Genomic DNA, 19,768 nt, shown 5'->3' with positions numbered 1-19,768 from the left:
GTGAGGTTTCCTCCACAGGAAGAAACAGTCACCCAGTGAGGTCCAAACAGAGGCCCCTGCTAATGCTGAATCCCGGGGTCTGGGTTACTGGAAGGCTAAGCAGGGGGAGAGGAAGCCAGGAGAGTCCAAAATAACTCTCCTCTTCTCTGCCCTGACAGCCTTTTGGGTCAGCAGGCTGCCTTGTCTTCATATAGAAACTTAGTGAAGAAAATATAACCTCATTTCAATGGCACAAAACAAAATCATTTATTACTGGCTACTACCTATTTATGTAAATTACTCTGTGGTGATCTCATCTGTAAAATTAAAAACAAACAACCCACCCCACTTTTGCATCTTCTTAGGTAATTTTCTCTATAATAATTATGTTGTTACTGTCACACAATTAGAACGTAACAGGTTATGATCAGTAAGAGAAAAGACAGTTATGCAATTTTGTGATAAACAGTACATTAAACTTATTTAACAAAACTGACTATATAGTAAATAGTGAATGACTTCAGATTCAGCCCATGTGTACATTTTTCAGTTTATTCATTGCCATCCCTTAGATTGCACTATATGGTGACAAATTATGATTATTATCATCTGACTATCAGATATTTATTACTGCACTGATTTATACAGGAATATTTGAATTGTTTCAGCTAATTGTCAAACATGATGGCGTCTGGGACTAGCCTGCAGACAACCTAAATCCAGCCTGAACTGCTACTTAACTCAATTCATTCATAATGATCAGATTGTTACACTGGAATGTTATATTTTTCCTTGTAACCTGCAACCATCTTTTAAATTAGCTGTTAACATACTAGTGTTAGTAATGTGTGGCCCTCTGATTATTTTATCCAGGTCAGTAGTTAGTAAAGTCATAAGATCATAGCAGCACTAATCACACCTACTGGCAAGGAGTAATATTGGATGAGTTCAGTCAAAGAGGCACAACAAACCAGCAGCAGTTGCTGAAAATGATATACGAGCCTTGAGTTTGCTCTTATACCAGTATTAGTGTGAGTTTTACTGATGCACCTTATGTATTACGCTGTAAGCTCCTGTCTTGTGTCGAAGTAACTGAGTTAAAGAAAATATGAGCTTCAATTTTTGGTGGACCTCTGTGAAAGGTAGAGATATTTTACTGCTTGTTTTTCTATTTTCCTTTCCTCTTTCATATTGTTAGTTATGAGAGATGGTAGCTTAACATGAGTGACAAAGTAGGAGCTTGTGTACCTGGAGCCTGCATGGTTTTCTATGAGGTACCACGTCGCAGAGAAGTTCTCACTGGTGAAGTCTGCACTCATTCCTGGAAATGTCAGCTCCAAATCTTTAGGTGTGATTTTGCCTCTGAAAGAAGACCGAGAGAAAAAAGATGACGATAAAACTCGACAGTTAAATAAAACAAAAGAACAGAGTAAAAACTGTGGTGGAATTAAAATAAAGAAAATACCCATATAAATGTTTTTATAGTAAACTGTGTGTGAGCAGACTTTCGTAAAACAATTGAAGTCATTTTTAAAAGTGACGTGTGGGAGATCAAGTTCTCCAGCAGGGGGCAGTATCTGGCGGGGATGTACTGTGGCTGGGAGAGCTTGGCGTGGGAAGTGCAGTGTGTGACGCCTGGTTCCCCCTGGAGGACCCAGTACTCATTAAGGAAGCTTGATCTTTACTAATGACCTGTGGCCTACACAAACTAAACCCCTCCCCACCACCACCACCACCACCACCCACTCTGCAGTCACACATATGTACAAAACCCACATAAACAGTGCAGCATTTAAGTAACAGAAACACAAAATCCATGTAAAAGAACACACTCCGTGACGTACTCGCACGCACGCACACACACACACACACACACACACACACACACACACACACACACACACACACACACACACACACTCCAGTGTTGCTATCATTATGCACCTATTTAAATCTAATATACATGCCTCTTTTGCATGTCTTGTAATTTTTTCCTATTCTCTGCTGTAGTTGATGTTTTGTCATGTTTGCTGTCCTTATATGCACCTCTTTTATTAGTTCAGCTGGAGCCTTCTTCCTGTAAATCTGGGTTTTTCCCTTCGCACCATCCATTGCTCATTGGGGGCCTGTATGATGGCTTGGGAAATTTTATCTCTCATAAAGAGAGGACTTTTGCTGTGAACGGGCATGGCATCTACATAAAACTGAATTACTTCCTAGCCTGCTTGATTCCACTCGGAGCATGGATTGCAGCAGCTCTGGCTTCAACTTGTGATAAACCGTGCTCATCCTGTAATGATAAAATTTACTTCTGCTATTAATGCTAATATTTAAGTATGCAGGAATCTGACCACATACAGATGCCGACACCATTTTCTTTTATTTTGTCTTTGTAACTTCTCCATCTTTTGTGGCAAGCAAACACTAAACAAGCAGTTTTTCAGCTCCTCATCAAGTTGCCTTTGAACATTTAGCTAGGGCCAACTTTGTTAGTAAACCTTGAAATATCACCACTGACAACACTAAATGTTATATTTGACAATATGTTGACAAGATGCTCAGTCAACAAAGCTGGTGAACCCCTAATTTACTGGTCTTTGTAATGCTCCACAGGTAGCTTTTTATAAGCTTGGATATTAACAGGTATTACCGAAGCATTGTACCCCTGGTAGGAAATACAGCACACATAACAAACAGTTAATATTCAGTGAGTGTAACCATTTAATGCTCAATCTGTCTGAAGTTGTTCAAACACTTGGAAGTTTTAACTAGTCCAAGCATTACGTTATGAACAGCTGGTGCAAACAGCCCAGCTGAGTAACCTTCCAGGGACGTCACTACACAAAAATGTACACAAACACACAGACCAGACAGACAACAGGGTGATGCTTTATGATGAACAAAAACATCTCTACCTTCTGAGTGCCTTTGTGTCACAAATTAAGAGCAACTGCTGGGACACAGATAGCGATAGCGTGTTTGTATATTAAAATCAAAGAGACTCTTGTATGCTTCACATAGTGCCTGCTTAATGCATCCCTAGGAGCAAGTGAATGCTACAGCCTGTTTATGGGGGTCTTGCTCCTGACCATGAGCGGTCACTTGCCCCCGGCCCCTAAACCAAACAAACACTAAGCTAGAAATGCCAGAACATGACAACACAAACTATACATTACAACTTGTGTATTCCCTGCCAGGCACGTGGGAGGCAGCAGCATGTTCGCTGCTCTCAGGCGCTCTACAAATGTGTGGGTTTGCTGCCTTAGCTTTTATCTCTTTATCGCCATCCTGTCTGCTTTATACACAATTATTGTGTTTCCACTGCCTGTGTGAGCGGTTAGAGGCTGTTCAGCCATTGCTGTGCTGGCATAATATTTCAAACGCTGGCATATGGGGAGAGTTTGTTTCTGTTTAGGGATGTAAACCATGACTCAATGGCTGGAGCACTTGTGTTTATGGCGGTGGGATTGTGCCGAGCCATTTTTCTGCGTGTGTATTTGTACGCTCTTGGTTCATACTTGTCTATGTCGATGCCCAGGGGGTTGCTGGGGCGCAGTGACAGCGGAGAGATTCCTTTGTTGCGGTCTGTCCTGAAGGTTAATTCATCCACCCATACTGCAGACTGATCTAGGATACCTGCGGACAGGACAGGCGAGACGCTGTGACCGAGATATCCTCCATACTACAGATGTACTCACACACACACAGACAGTGACTCAAACATGCAAATGCACGACAAATATGCATTTATTTTTCTGTTGTAAATTATTTTAACTTAAATTTAGTACAAATTCTGACCACTGTACTCTGAAGATACAGTACCTGACCTAATTAATTACACAGTACACTTGGAGGCTCTTGTCAAGGAATTTATAGTGACTCAAAACTTTGCAACTTCACTAAAAACATGCAACATATACATGGCACAAAGCATGTGTTGAAAACATACATTCTTTTGGGGTATGAAAAACTGACGAACATGGCCGGCCTTAGTTAAACGCTAATGCCAACTTTACAGCCAAAAGAATAAACACAGTCTGCACATTTGAGTAACATCGCTGATGTGTGGTCGACTTCAGCCAATCACACGTGCCTGTGCCTTTTCATCAGTTTCTGGTCAGAATGTTTCAAGTTAAATAAACAATGTGAGTTCATCTAAAAAACATCACTGATGTGTGGCTGGCTTTAGAGAATCACACATGCCCAGTTAGTCCTATTCTTTTTCTTAAAAATCATTAATTGTTTTATCAAAATTATTATTATGTTTTTTTCAGTTATGGCTATTTTTTAATGTCCTCTCCCTCAGGTCACTCATTTTTCTCCATTTAAGGTTGTTTTTTGCTTTACTCAAATGCTTTAGCGTGCCATTTGTGGCTAAATAACCCAAATGTTGAATATCTTATAACATTTTATATACAAGAAGAGAAACACAATGAATAAAGAGAATTTAATGCTAAACTAATGTAAATAATCATTAGCTGTAGCCCTTGTTTAAACTTGCATCAGCTCCTTTTGTCCAGGCTAGCACATAACAAATGCCATGAGGGTGATATCTCAATCTTACCAATCCTCTCTGGCCTTATTAGTTTAAAAGAGACCGTAGAGGTGCCGAGACCTCCGGACTTGGTGGTGACGATGATCTCTCCCTTGTCGTCTTTGGCAGGTCCCACGCGGCACACTATTTTGCTGGCCGACATCCACTCGGCTGTCAGCAGACAGTTGTGACCGCAGATGGACAGGCCTGAGATGGAAGGGAGAGGGAAAAGGTGGAAGGAGTGAAAGATACAGACATGCAGTGACAGTGCAAACAAACAAACTGCAGCACACGCAGACACACAATCTAAAACAAGAGGAGCTCACTTTAGGCAGCTCTGACGTCTATCAGCGAGTTTAGTCACCCGGGGTCAAAGTTCAAGTTGGGGTTGCGATGGGTGTGGGTGGCCTTGATCTTCCTTCCTCTCACTCAGCTCCTTTAAGCTAATGAGTGCCACTTCAGTGCTAAGTGGCTCATTACTTTCACAATGTGCACTATGCCCCTGCATCTGTCATCCTTTTTTAAAACCCCTAACTAATACTATTTAGGCACTAGAAGGAATACACAAGGATTAGTTTGATATTTCCAGCTGAGGGGATTCAGAAAGCTTCACGTGTGTATAATCAAACGTTACAAAAGCCCACAAGAGCCGATCAACAAATAGCCCATAAAACCGTGAATAATATGCCCATTAGAGCCCCATTTCCTGCCTCTGTTCTCTACTGGCCACTTTGTTTGAATACATAAGCACTCACACACATTTGTGCATATCTAATTGTATAATTCCAGGCCCTGGGGCATTCATGGTTAGAAATAGACCTCTATCACTGGCCAGTTCACGGCTTGCCAAGTGTGTGAGTCTTCTGGACTGCCCCCTCCTTTCCTCACCTCCAGTAAAATCACAGAAGTAGGATATCAGTGTGATGACAACAAGATGGTGGTAGCCCACCTGTATAGCTGTGGAATTATGTTTTTTGTTTAATGAAAAATAACGTGAAAACTAATTTTCACATTAGTGTATGCTAGATTTGTAAAGTGATCGCAGCAAAATGTTTTTTGAGAGTAATCAGTCACACAAAAAGCAAAACAAAAGTCAAAAGTCAAAGTTTATCTGGCGAATTTGGACTTTTTTAATGGAGAATTTCCATATGTGTGTTTGTGTGAAAAAAGTAAAGGTCATTCTAAATGTATAAAGAATTTACAGTACAAGAAACTGTGATTACAACTGCAACAAAAATGAAAGTAGGTATTATATTTTAAGGACTTTATGAACAGTGTTGGTCTACTTTTGGAAAGACTTCTATTTTTCCATATTTTTCAATGCTTTCAATATTTGTCAGAAATTAACAGTTGAGTGTTACTCACATGTGTTAAAAATTTGATACAATATTGATTGCATATTTGGGGATTAAATGAGTAAAGTTTAAACAGCTCTGTGCTAAACTTATGAAACTGTTGTGAACTGGTCATGAATTTCTTATTCCAGAGCAGAAAAAAAAACCAGGTATAGTTCCTGTTTTACATACTAAATAATGAAAAAAAAAACCTCTACAGCAGCTGCTTTAAAAATAGGGATTGGGGCCACATCAATAAAAGAAGCGAATGCAAGTGACAATTACAAAATATTCAAACCAGCAACTTTCTCTCAGTGAACCACATAGTAATACAAATAGTAAATAAACATATGAAAATAAGTCATCATTCATTATTTATAGTTTTATTTTCACTCCTGTTAATTAATTAGTTAATGTGTTGATATCTTGTGTAGACAGTTCTGTGTACAGATCTAAAAATGTTGATAAACTGTATATTTCTGTATTATATTCATTTGTAGAAATACATATGTGCACATTTGAGTATGGAAAAAAAAACAAAAGAAATATGGATAATTCGCATGCAAAACAGGACCAAGTTAAATATGGATGTCACTCCCCATAAAAATATCAATACTGTGTAACAGACATTTATGTTACACAGTACAGGACAGACAGTGTGGTTAGCTATGTGGTTAGAAAATGGATTACCGATGAGGTCGGCTGGGCCCGTGCCCAGGTTCTCTCCACGGATCGTGACTTTGGTCCAGGCTGCACCTTCTTTGGGCGATATGCCCGTGACGAGCGGGGGCTGCCGGGCTCGAGACATGGTGACCTGAGGTGAACAGGTAATCTGGGTCAATCAGCACCTGGACATGGCAAAAGAAAGCGAGGCATACACAACAGAATGAGGTCAGTAACACGGAACGCTGCACACTGACAGAGCAATCTGTGTAAAAATCAATGAAGCAGCCTACAGACCGAACATTAAACAGAGGTTTGGACAATCAGTTAATTAGTTCAAACGAAAACAGTGTTAAAGTAAAAACATGTGATTTTTTTTGCCTGATTTTCTACTGTTAGTCTGACACCTTTCTGTTTTTTTTAACCACTGTTTATTCATCATAAAAACCATTTAAAGCTTGTCAGCTTGTAATGTACAGTAAAAGCAATCCGCTATCATTTTGACATATTTAAAGCATAACATATTGATTTAAACTGACTGAAAATATTTACCATTTATAATACTAAATAATTACTGCCCCACGACTGGGCAAAGTATTGTCAAACGACTGCAGTGTACAAGCATTCACAGCATGAATCTGAAGATCAGGGGAAGAAAAACATCTTTGTATGTCAACATAGAACCATAGCAAATGAATGTAAAAACATTATCCTAATAACAAAAAATGTAAGCTTTTTTTTTTTCTGAAATTCCCCAAACATTTCTTACTAAATTTCCAGGCAGCTCAATATTATGTTATTTAGTACTGACTAGAGTTGGCAAAATATGAGTAACATTTTGGCTGGCAGCTAGGGTTCATTTTCCACCCTGAACTTCTCCAAACAATGTATGCATTGCAGCAGTTATCTCTCAGATAATAGGAAAAATAGAGACGCTAGCCAAGAATGAAGGAGCAGACAGAGAGCAGGGAGGAAAGGAAGAATGTAAACCTCACAGAACAGGATAAATAAACCTGGCCTCCCCAATCATTCCACATAAGCCCACACAATGCTGAACAGATTATGGCACCAAAGAAGGAGCACCCATGCAAATCAGTTCATGTTGGGCCTGAGTAAAGGAAGACAAGGAAAGGTTCCAAATGACGGAAAAAAAATATGAAAGGATGTATTTCAGCAGCACAGATGTTTGCTAATAAATTACTGCCAGGTCTCAAAAAGGCTGACCAGTCAAGACTCTCTGAAACAGCTTGAGAAAGGCTTCCGCCCTTTTGCTCGGCAGCCAAAACACGTTCTCCACAAACAATTCAGGAGTTCACACGGACTGGACCTTCAGTGTGTTCATGCTGGTAACCCTTTGCACAGTTATATGGCCAATAATTAGTTGTAGGTGTACAAGTTAGACTTCCAAGAATGAACAGAGGCTCTTAAAGTCAAGGAAATAAAAATCGACAGAGCACAACATTTGGTTACTCTGCTTGTTATAAAGACTACAACAAAAAAGTGAAACTTTCAACACCTGCAGCAGGCTCCACATATGACACAAGGTTTCCAACAGAAAAGTTGTTAGCCCTGAAACACCAAGGGGCAGTGGGCTGGGATTCGCTAGGATTTAATACTGCACTCAAATAATTTAACTCTATCTATGACTATAACGCTAACTATTAGTTGTTAGACACAAGATGATGATTTCCCACTTCCAGCATTTACTTTATTCTGTTAGCCTACATAAAATAACATCTGCCTGTTTTTTAATCCCATTTCTAACTTCTTTAAAGTTTTAAAGCTGATTTTTTTTCACCTCAGTTTATCAAGAATAGCAAGATAATAAGATAAGTTAAATTTAATAATAATAATAATAATAAAAACACGAATAAATATTCACACATAATCCTGGCACGGGGCCAAAAAAGGCAGAAACCCTACATCAGGAACCATAAACTACATTTATGGGTGCAGCTTGTGCTTATCTTAATTTAACTGTTCTTTTTGTATGCTTTTGTACAGGTTACAGACTCTCACAAACTTTTTTTCACTTGTATTTAAAGTTCTCATTAATATGCAAAATAGTTGAGACACAATAACCAGTTATAGATCAGTCTGACTCACAGCATTATTAATGTCACAATAATTCTGTGCTTTTGAGTTTTTTGTGAAAACAGTTTTGTTTTTTTGTTTTTTAGGTATTATTATTAATATCTTATTGAACAAGATTAGATATTTATTTATGGTTATGACTGGAGGGGTGAATAACAATAGAAAATTCTTTATCTTTTACATGAAATTATTTAGTTAACTAAATCTAAAGTGTGCAAACTTCTTTATTCAAATCTGAAAATCTAAAACCATCCTAAAATAATAATAATATGCTATTGATATGTATGCTGAAGATACCCAATCAAGTTGCTTTCTTTTAAAAGATTACATAATAAAATTCAACTAACTTAATTTTATTATTCATTTAGTTGAATTTAATTCAACTAAAGACATATTTATCAATTATCATTAGTTATATCTACATTCACAATAGCTTTTGATTTGACATGGTGAGTGCAAATAAACCTTTCTTTCAACATGTGCTTCATGTGTGTACTGATGATAGCCAGTGTCAGTAATGCACATATGATAACATTCTTAATATTATTTATTATTATCAATCATTGTTAATAAATGTATAATTGATGAGGTTTAGTAAAGTAATGACCGTTTTGCAACATCCAAGCACTTTTACTTTTTCAAACACAATAACTTAAGAGTAAAAATCTGACATGGTGACAGTCCTATATTGAACAGCAAAATATTCTGTGCCAACTCAGGAAAATGCCCATGTAGCATTAAAAAGTTGTGAAACTTCCTGTAATAATAATAATAATAATAATAATCACTAACCTAAATTAATGTCTATACATATTCTGTAGCAGCAATTACGGTTGAGACGCATCAAAGCAGAACTAATCACATGCACCTCACAACTCAACAGTTGCTGAATATTGGACATGTAGCACTAGAGTTTAAGGAAACTATATTTAAAAAATGGCTCATGAAAAAGCAAAAATACAGGAGCACAAAGCAACCTCATCTCACCCCACTGACACACACACACACATGCACACTACAGCCCCTGTCCCCAATTACCCTGACATCGAACAGTTAACATAAAACCTCCAGCGGGATTTACCTCATGTTGTTGCTGCTGCCCTGTGCTTGTCAGAGGAAATGGAGGGGCTATGGGTGTGACATGCAGATGATAAGAGGTTAACAGGTCTAAAACAAGAGCTTGGTATATCCATCATCAATCCCACATGTTTAGAGTGGGAGCAGCAAGGGTGCAGAGGACAGAGCTCTTTATTTTCTATAATTCTAATTTTGCATTCAGGAGTGTTTCTATCCCTTCCCCACTAATCTTGGAAATACACGTGCACAAACACACAGATAGCCTGGCCCCACACACACACACACACACACACACACACACACACACACACACACACACTGGGCAGAATGACAGCTCAGCTAGGTTGCGTGCGAGGGGCCCGAGCTGGTGTTGTGTGGTCTCTGCGTATGCAAGTGTGTGGAAGGATCTGCAAAGAGGTCCATGCAGCTCGTGTGTGTGTGTGTGTGTGTGTGTGTGTGTGTGTGTGTGTGCGTGCGTGCATGTGTGTGTGTGGTCTGGGTGTGTGGTCTCTGGCGCGGGCCTGGGGAGAGCCTGCTGACGGCTTGGATGAGAAAAGAGCCGCTGTGTTTACTTTACTCTGGGGGCTGTGCATGGACACGGGAACACTGCCCAGACCCCTCTCTATAACAGCAGCGTGCACGCACACACATGCGATGCACAGAGTCACACAGAAACTACGGAGACCTCTGCACAAGTCTCATGTCATGCACCACTACAAATAAACTGCAAACAAGGTAATAGAAACTATAACTTCATACGGGCAGAGGCTTCACTGTGAATGGATTTTCCTTAAAGTAGCATGAAAAGAAAAACAAAATCTTAATCTCCAACTGGAAACTTATGAGGCAGGCAACATTTTCTGCAAGACTTGCAGAGGTATCAGCCTCTAGGGGGCATTAAGATCCTTAAGATGATACCCCACTTAATTCTAACAAGTGAGGCCAACAAACAATGATGATACATTAACAGATTTAGCCTCTTTCGTCCTGCTCAAGTCTCCTCCAACCATGACCTCCTCCCCGCCTTCAATACCACCAACTCCAACCCTTCTCTCTCTAGTACTTAAAAGGCAGGTTTGTTTTCCTTGGAGGCTCACTAACAAACAGCAGGGTTGGCTCTAATCTGTATGGAAGCTGTGGAACTTCAAGGTTTAGGATCTTTTTGCAGAACCACTAACAAGTGACCACCCTTCCTTGGCTCAGCGCTGGAAAATGCAGACACAAATGAAAGACTTTCCATTAAATCTCTAAAATAGTTTTGTCAGATAAAACCATTTCATTGTAACATTTTTTGATCCAACAAAAAACAACAACAAAAAACCCCAGAAAAGATATACATTTTAGAATCCCAATGGAATGTCTTGCATATAAATTGAACATTTGATGTGGATATTTTTTATTGAGTGCACGTTCTGATCTGATGCATTAAATCAACAGGCTACCAGCAAGTATGTTACTATTTCCAGTATTTTTCAAACAGGATTAAATCGGGTTTATTATATATTATGATCAAATGTATAACAGTTAAAGAATTATATAAAAGAATATTGTTGCAGAATGTTTCTGGTTTTAACATAATTACAGTTAAAAGCATAACAGTCCAACTCATGTTGACTACACTTTACTGTTACTTCAAATAAGGTACTAGGAAAAAAAGAATCCATTAAAATGGATTCATAAACCATCATCTGATGTCACTAGAACCTTAGAACTGATGTGTAGCTGTAATGAGCTCAAAATGTAAAGAATCAGTCTGACAGACTCGAAAAACAGAAGAATTTCTCAACTGACATAGTTTCACTGTACTTCAGTTTTTTGTTAAGTGCTCCATTGTCTGTTTTTATTGTGTTCAATTAAAACATAAAAAAATGACCAACTACAAATCAGCTTAGCCTGTAAATGATGTGTATTTGTCTATATATATATATATATATATATACACACACACACACAAATAAACAATACAGGTAAAAAACAGGAAGTTGTTTTAAGGCAAATATAAAACAGAAAACAGACATTGGCTAATTCCAGCTCTTCAAAAGTGAGGATTTGTAGCTTTTCTGTGATATTTGGATTTTTCACTGGTGGTACTGGTTTACACAAACAAATGAATGTAAAACCATCTAATTCACGTCTGAATGACTGGTATGAACATTTTTACAAATGACTGCAAAATTCTGGGCTAATATAGATATTAAAAATAATTTGGAGGGGATATCCGGTACCAGTACCCAAAAAAATTATTTGAAGATATGCCAATATCACTAAACGAGGCCGATATATGAGTCCATCCCAGACATTTTCATTATTTTATTATTATGAATTGAAATACAACCACTAGATAAAGGAAACCAAATAATAGCTGAATATGATGAGTTTTTAATTTAAATGATTAGCTCCATATCAGACCCCAAACATTTCTCTCCAATTTTTTTGTCTTTGGTGAAAATGGAATCAATGTACTCCCAATAGTCTTCCAGGAAATGCCCCCCAAAATCTTAGGCTTTAGACATAACTGCTATTGATATATGGCAGAACAGTTATGTCTACCATGGGTGACCATCTATGGTATCTGACCAGGCATATGAACACATGTCATGACTACAGCGTTTATACCGCAGATAATTAGCTACTGAGTATTTAAAGGTGATCCACATATGGCAGTGATTGGTGTGTGAATGTGTGTGTCAAAGGAAGAGTGTGATAGGTTTAGTGGGCACAAAGGGACCCATTTAGACAGCTCATCACACTCAAAGCCCCCCCCCCCCCAATCATTAGAAAATCTAACAGGCTGTTCTAGTGGCTCGGTACCTCTTCCAGACACACATTCACCATTTCACGCTGTGTATCTAACGTAACCCAAACACCAGATTCCATCAAAGATTCTCCCCCCCCACTCCCCTGAATGCACAGAGCCGGCCAAACATCACCCAGCTTGAGATGACTGGCCTGATCACACAGCCTGGGTGGAGTCTGAAAAAAAACCTCCTCGGTGTTTGCTCACACCCAGGCTACTGCATACCTCTAAGGTGTAGATATGGCCATGCAGCTCAAAGCCAGAAAGGGACCAAATTCCAACAAATGCTGGAACTACTGACCAGTCATTTTGATAATGAGTCAGCGCTTCTACTGCGAGCAGCCAGTCTCAGCCCTTACGGAGACTTTTCCGTGACAGAGGAGGAGAGAAAATGATCAGATGTGTGCTTCTGGTTCACTGGCCAAGCATCATGATGTCTGCCTACAGGGTCTGTTATCTTTAGGGCTATCTGTTTATTTGTTTGTCAGTCTCAAGTGCTTTACTAAGTTATGCCTAATGAAGCAGAGTCCCCAATTTCCCATATAAAAATCCTGTACTAATAAACACAAACATGAAGTATAGGCCTGCAAATGCAAGACAATGTTTTCAGAGGATTAACAGGCTGGAGACAGGCGGCTCTGCCCAATGACAAGGCGAAACTGAGCAGTTTGAACCTTCATAAGCCAGGTTATAACACTGCTGCCCCAGCTTTTTCACATTTAAAAACAACACATCACCAGCGTGAGAAACATCCACTCATATACTACCAGGAGTTATACAAAGACCGCTGCTTACACTAAAACACTTTGGTGGGCATGTAATTAATTATTAAGGTTTACACCATCAAGTCATTTACTATGTCTAATGCTTCACAAAGCTGCCAATATTGTGTTGAATTTACACTCGGTCTGTCTAGCACAGGGATACAGTCAAACTCATTTTTACCTCGAGGACAACAGACTGCCCCACACATTTTGATCTTAAATGGGCTAGATGAGTGAAACTACCCTTTTTGTCAGTGTACAGATGTCTAACTGAACATTTAATCCCTGAGATAGGTTAACATAAGATAGAGAAGTGCAATTGCAACAGCACACCTCAGTTTTTCTACATGAAAATGTGTAAAATTACAGTAAAAGTGTATTTATAAAGAATACTTTTTAAACTGAAATCTCTGTACACAGTGAAAAACATGAACTTTTTTGCCATTTACTTGTTTATTATTTGACTACTTTGGTGTACTATGAATGGCTGTGGGGAAGTCATTATCAGCAGGAAAAGCTGTAAAAATTATACAAATATAGTTAAAAGTCCACAAATTTACTCCCTCCATCATATTTCCCAAAGCCGTCCAGCGGGTGGGACTGGAGTCTTTGCCGGATTCTTCCCCCCAGGTCTTATGTTTGACATCCCTGGTCTAGCATATGAATATTGATATACGTCTATCACTATTTCCCTATGCTCAAGTTTTAAACCTATATTTTGTCTTATAAACAACCCAAATATTTATTTTAGTACCACAGAACAACGCTGAACAATTACTTGATTTCAAAGCCAAATCATGATTAAAACAAAATCCACTTAAGCAATTTTCAAAGAGTGCAATTTAGGGTATTTTTCCCCAAAATAGTAGCATTTCATTTAATGTAATAAATAAAATAAGTCTAATGTTTTGTCCCAAAAATGCAATATTTACTCTTTAAAACCAATTTCCTATTTTTGAGTCATCATTCTTGTATTTGAATTTAGGGCAAATGATGTTGTGATGATAATCCATGTTTAACTGAATATATATTTCTCTATTATATTGTGAATACTGATGGAAGACTTCATTTTATAAAATCATGCAGCTAATCTAATACTACTACTACTAATAATAATAAGTTATATTTTTCGCCAAATCATAACTCACATTAAACGTTTTACCCCGTTTGTCAGAATAGCTGGGGAGTGTATTGTCAAAAAACAAAACAAACAAACAAAACAAACCCCCAAACTGACCAATTATACAGGGCAGCTAACATTTATTTTACTTTACTTTTACTACACTTGGTGACTGCTGGTACTAGTTTAAAAAAAAAGAAAGAGGTAAAATAAACCTCATAAAATAAACAAATCAACGAAGCAGCAATATAGCAAGCAATCTTGAGGTGAATGACGGCAGCGAGTCTGAATGACGTGATTCCAGTGTTTCATCTGTGATTTGTGTTGGTGTACATGTCAGACAACTGGCATGATTTTAGGTCATTTAAATGTTCATACATTGTTGAGTGTTTGGGTTTTTTATGATACAATTGTAACCTGTAAACAGGTTTCAGTTCACTTCTCCAATAAGAGAGCCTTTGGGATTTTATCTGCCTTCTAGAGAATAATGTTACTCACCTCTGTTGCAGTCTCATATGATGTTTAAGAAGAGTTTATATCATTTCAGTCTAAAATAAATTAAAATCTCAAACAATCAGCATAGAGCTAATATATATTAAAGTCCAAATAAAAAGTTGCAGGTAGAGCTGGGCGATAGAACGATAACGATATGTATCGCGATATAACTTTTTCTCGATAGAAAAATTAAACTATCGCGATAGACCTCGCTGCTCTTGTCCTCTTAAAAAGAAAAAAAGAAAAAAAAAGAACAGCCAATCCAAATTATGTAGAGCAGAGCCGAACCAATCACAGCCGCAGCGTCACGTCACGTGACTTGTTACGTACAGCACAAGTGCCAAGCCGCACATGTGTATTTGTTTGGGAAGCAGCCAGCCACCGTACCGCCCGGGTAATGGAGGAAATGAGTGTGCCGACTAGAAAAATCAACCGAGCGTGACCGAAGGTTACCGAAGAGAAAACAGATGATGGTTCCAATGCCGGAGAGATTGTCAAACGGAAGAGCCATAGAAGTTCCGTAGTGTGAAGGTATTTCGGCTATTTCAAGTCTGACAAAAAACAGAGTAGCGTGCACTGTAAATTGTGCCGAAAGCAAGTCTGGAAATACAATAAACTGGTGCATGCGCTACGTCCACACGTACCCGGGTATTTTTGAAAACGCAGATTTTTCTATGCGTTTGCACGCAGCGTCAAAGGTGTGCGCATTTTTTGACGTCACACTGTGCGCCACGTTATTGTTTCGGTGAAATGAATTTCTACAATACTGTTACTGTTAATTCTACTCTCTGCAGTGTTTAAATGCTTACATATACACACAGTTACTGTCCCTCCACACATACGACTCGGTTCTGCTTCTATGCCCCAGCTTTGTTTACTTTTTCCCACCGAGGCTTCTAGACTTCTGATTGGCCAACATTTCTGCACGGTTAGGAATCTAGCGCCACCTGCTGCTTTGGCATGTTCATAGCAGCGTTTTCCTTCATTTCTGCCTTTATGTGTGGACGGGATTATTTTTTAAAACGAAAACAGAAAATCTCCGTTTTCAAAAATACCCGTGTACGTGTGGACGTAGCCTCGGTCTCTGACTGGAAGCGCTAATTCGTCATTCGGCTTTTGTCAGACTAAAGTAACTGTTAAAACTGTTTGAAAAGCTAAGCTATACAACAAGGACAGATTGAGAATTTCCTTTTAGTTCTCAGTTTATTTGATATTGACAAAAGTTAGTCAATTTTGTCTGTTCTTCTGTAAAACAAACTAAGATTTATTTTTAGAATTAATATTTTGTTTCTAAGTGGAATTGACAATTTAGTCTGTTTCGTTTGTTCTATTTTGAAACTTAAACGCTTTAGCGGCTGCCTTTTGTGTAGTTTGCAATATTTGCCTTTATTTATCTGAAAAAGTCTCATGTTCCTTAAGTACATCTACCCTGTTGAACTTATTATGGGAAATAAATATTTAAATAAAAACAAGCTGCTGATTATTTCACATTTTACTTGTGAGCAACGGCACATTTAAATCTTACAAATATAGTTATTTGGCTTATATCGTGATAGATATCGTTATTGCCTGAAAGGAAAAAAACATATCGTGATATGAAAACAATCTCATATCACCCAGCTCTAGTTGCAGGCAACAAAATTGATTACCAAGCTAACAAATAATCATTGACCTATTCATTTTGTATTAAAATGCGTAAAAAAAATTATTAAAAAAAAAAAAGAGTTGACAGAACTTATGTCATGTTTGTTTTCACGGGGCCACAGCCCCATTGCCTGTCTAGATCTGACAAGGTCACAGAAACCCCAGAGTGAAGACCAGTGGCCCAGCAAGCTCTGTGTGTAGGCTGGGTAATGCCAGGTGGGGCAGAAAGCAAAAAGGGGTAAGCAAAAAGTGCCACTACAAACAAAGTCTAGCCCAGCCCCCATCACTTGATTCACCCCGAGGTCTACGGAGCAGCGTCACTCAGGAAATTCTAAAGAGAAAAAGAAAAAAAAGAAAAAACGCAGCCTACCACATTCCACCAAAACAAACAACAGGGCCACCCAAATTTTTCAATTAGAGCCCCAGGAGGGGACAGGAAATGGATCAGTGTAGCCACCCCCCACCTTCCCCTGTCACCAATGCTGACTCTGGACTAAAGAAAGAGAAGTGATACACAGAGCTCTGTAGGCTCTAACTGTACAATTGCTACCGTGGACCTCAACTCGAATGATCGACATCTTATTTCTATGACACGGCACCAGTCTGCTGTTGACTTGTCAATCAACTTGCTCTCATTCACTCTTTCATACAATCAATCAGTTAAACTAACACACATCGTAAAGAACTGCTTCCCTGGGATAGAGCTATTTAAAGAAAGTATGTGTAACAACATTAAAAAGCACACAAGAAAAAGGATTACAGAGGCTTAAACTATGTTCTGTCTGAAAACACTAAACTTAATGAGCGTTTACATAATATCTGGGAGGTCTTTATGTATATTAAGTTGTATCTCACTGTTTACATATACTAGGAGTGATTGTATGTGCAGCCACAGCTTGAAATGTTGAAATGCACTTTCTTGATCTTTGATAACACAGACTGGTTAGAATATTTAGAAAACAAAAAGAAGCAATGCTCATCATTGAGGCAGCATTATGCTAAGGATTCTTGAGGCGAATGAGAAAAGTGATTCTGAACAACGTGATTTTTCACTTTGTAACTTTGTAGTGCAACTGAAGTGTGACAGACGAGCAGCATTAGGAATAAACACTAAACATATCGTAGGTCAGTTACATCCTGCACTGATTCAGACCCGAGTGTTGAGAATTTTCAGCACTACAGCCTTGTAGTAAAACAATGTGTTTTCCTGTTAAGGGTCAAATTGTTGCAATTGCTTAGCTGTTGAAATTCAAGATGTGCTTTCATAATACAACCACTTAAATCAGTTCATCTTACAATCCACTCAGCGAGAATTAGTGTGTTTGTGGTCTATTTCAGGAAACAAACAAAAATTCACTGATTTCACCTTCTCAAATATAAAAGCTGTAATGAGTACACAAATCAATAATAAATAATCATTAACTAGACAGAAAAGCCTCACAGGTGCACTGACCTAAATCAGAACTATCAGTAGCTTCAACCACAAGAAGTGATTATCTTTGATGCGCCACATTACCATGTAATTATACCTCATAACCATCCAAGATAAGTGTGCCATTCATGCAGGGGCAATGAGGGAATATGATTCTCACATGAACTGAATGAGCATTCTGAGAAAACGTAACACTCATACCAAATTAATTCTCAAAAACAAGTCAAGTTACCTAATTTGAAATATACCAATGTTTAGTCTTATCAGTTTGTTTTCCAGTCAGTGCCTTTCTCTGTCACATGAGGTAACTGAGTGTGATCACTTTATTTCTTTTTTTCACTCTCCACGTTTTTTCTTTTTTGTACTCCAAGTGCCACTAAGGTGTTTTTAAGTGTAATTTTATCACACTAGCAATCACTTCTTACTACTTCAAAGGCAATTAGGAGTAATCATACCACCTGCCGATGAGTCACTACTGCAGATTTTATGTATTTATTTATAAAACAAAAACCCAAGAGATTAGTTGCAAGGTGGGGTCGACGTAAGAAAGAAGGAGGTTTCTGAATGAAATCTTCATGAAGCATTTCTATATTTGCAGAGAATAGCACCCGTTGAATATAGCGCTGTGGATTACAGCATCTGGTAAATGAAGTGCCTATTAGTGCTTTCAACATCACATAGGTTTTCGTTTTAATAATACATCTGCTTTATGAACAACCCAGCTGTTATTCAGCACTAATCGAAAAGTAAACAAAACAAAGGAGGGGTCACAGCTAAGCAAGACAAGAAGATGATTTTTTATCGCTATTAACGTAGTATCAGCTTCCCGAATTTACCAGAAGTCAATGATTACTAGTAAGAAGTTTCATCACTACGTGTATCGCTACATACACAACGCAACACCAAATTTACTTTAATAAGACAGAAATTTTAACGGAGTTTGGTACAGCTAATCGTAATGTCGCTAACACTGCAGAATGACACAAATAAGCCATTTCCCAGTTTCTTTTTCGTCAGACACGTTAAAGCCAACTGCTGCAATAATTAAATAGCTCTTTCGTTTTGTTACAGAAAAGAATACAAGCTTTACTGAGAAATTTGACAGCTGCAGTTAGCTTATGCTAGCGTTTGCCATTAACCGGATTTGTTATGCTAGAATGATATTGGAGTTAGAGGCTGTCATTCTCGTTCGTCATGACCATAAAAAGGGCTTAGATTTCAAAAGGACATGGCAATTATAGCAAGCTATTTGGGGTAGAAAAAGTAGAAGATATAAAGGGAAATATTTAACTTACAGTCGCTTGCCTTCTGCGGTGTTTCCTGTATCATTTAACTATTTCCGGTCTTCCGTTTTTCATGCAGCCTTCAAAATAAAACGAATCACTTTGTAAATGCACATTTATATTTTTGACTATAAATGTGTTTAACTCAGCGATCTCCATAACTTCAAACAAGCTTCTGTAACATAGTAAGTTTAATGTTTTGTTTTATACACTTCAGGCCTTTTAAATGTTAAAATTAAATGAATAAATAAATAAAGTTCTTTGGTACTAGTTATTTTGAATTTCTGTACAGCACTTTGGTCAACGTTGCTGTTGTAATTAAATGTGCTATATAAATAAAATCGATAAACGAACCGATAAAGGATAAATGTAAGAAAACAGCGTGATCATACAGATTTATTAAAATCTTTATAGAAGCCACTTTAGTCTCTCAGCAGATATCCTAATTACCTGTGAAAACTTAAGGCAGTTATATTACATGCACACACACACACACACACACACACACACACACACACACACACACACACACACACAAAATTTTGCTGACCA

At 38.2% G+C, this 19,768-nt stretch overlaps 1 protein-coding gene across 1 annotated transcript in view; it reads right to left on the bottom strand.

Annotated features, from left to right (window-relative positions):
* The window catches only part of exoc2 (exocyst complex component 2), a 50,537-nt gene extending 31,228 nt beyond the window's left edge, over nt 1-19,309 (bottom strand). The window contains exons 1-5 of the mRNA XM_082509642.1: nt 19,229-19,309; nt 6,538-6,695; nt 4,544-4,720; nt 3,498-3,615; nt 1,228-1,341 (exon numbers count right to left, since the gene is read on the bottom strand). Coding sequence (XP_082365768.1) covers nt 1,228-1,341; nt 3,498-3,615; nt 4,544-4,720; nt 6,538-6,655 — 527 coding nt within the window. The 5' untranslated portion in view covers nt 6,656-6,695; nt 19,229-19,309. The remainder of the gene's footprint in view (nt 1-1,227; nt 1,342-3,497; nt 3,616-4,543; nt 4,721-6,537; nt 6,696-19,228) is intronic.
* Nucleotides 19,310-19,768: the final 459 nt, after the last annotated feature.

This window comes from Aulonocara stuartgranti (assembly GCF_965226115.1).
Source record: "Aulonocara stuartgranti genome assembly, chromosome: 17".
Taxonomy (NCBI): Eukaryota; Metazoa; Chordata; class Actinopteri; order Cichliformes; family Cichlidae; genus Aulonocara; species Aulonocara stuartgranti.
Note: the sequence above shows the minus strand (reverse complement) of the source record. Positions and strands in the feature narration are given on the sequence as shown.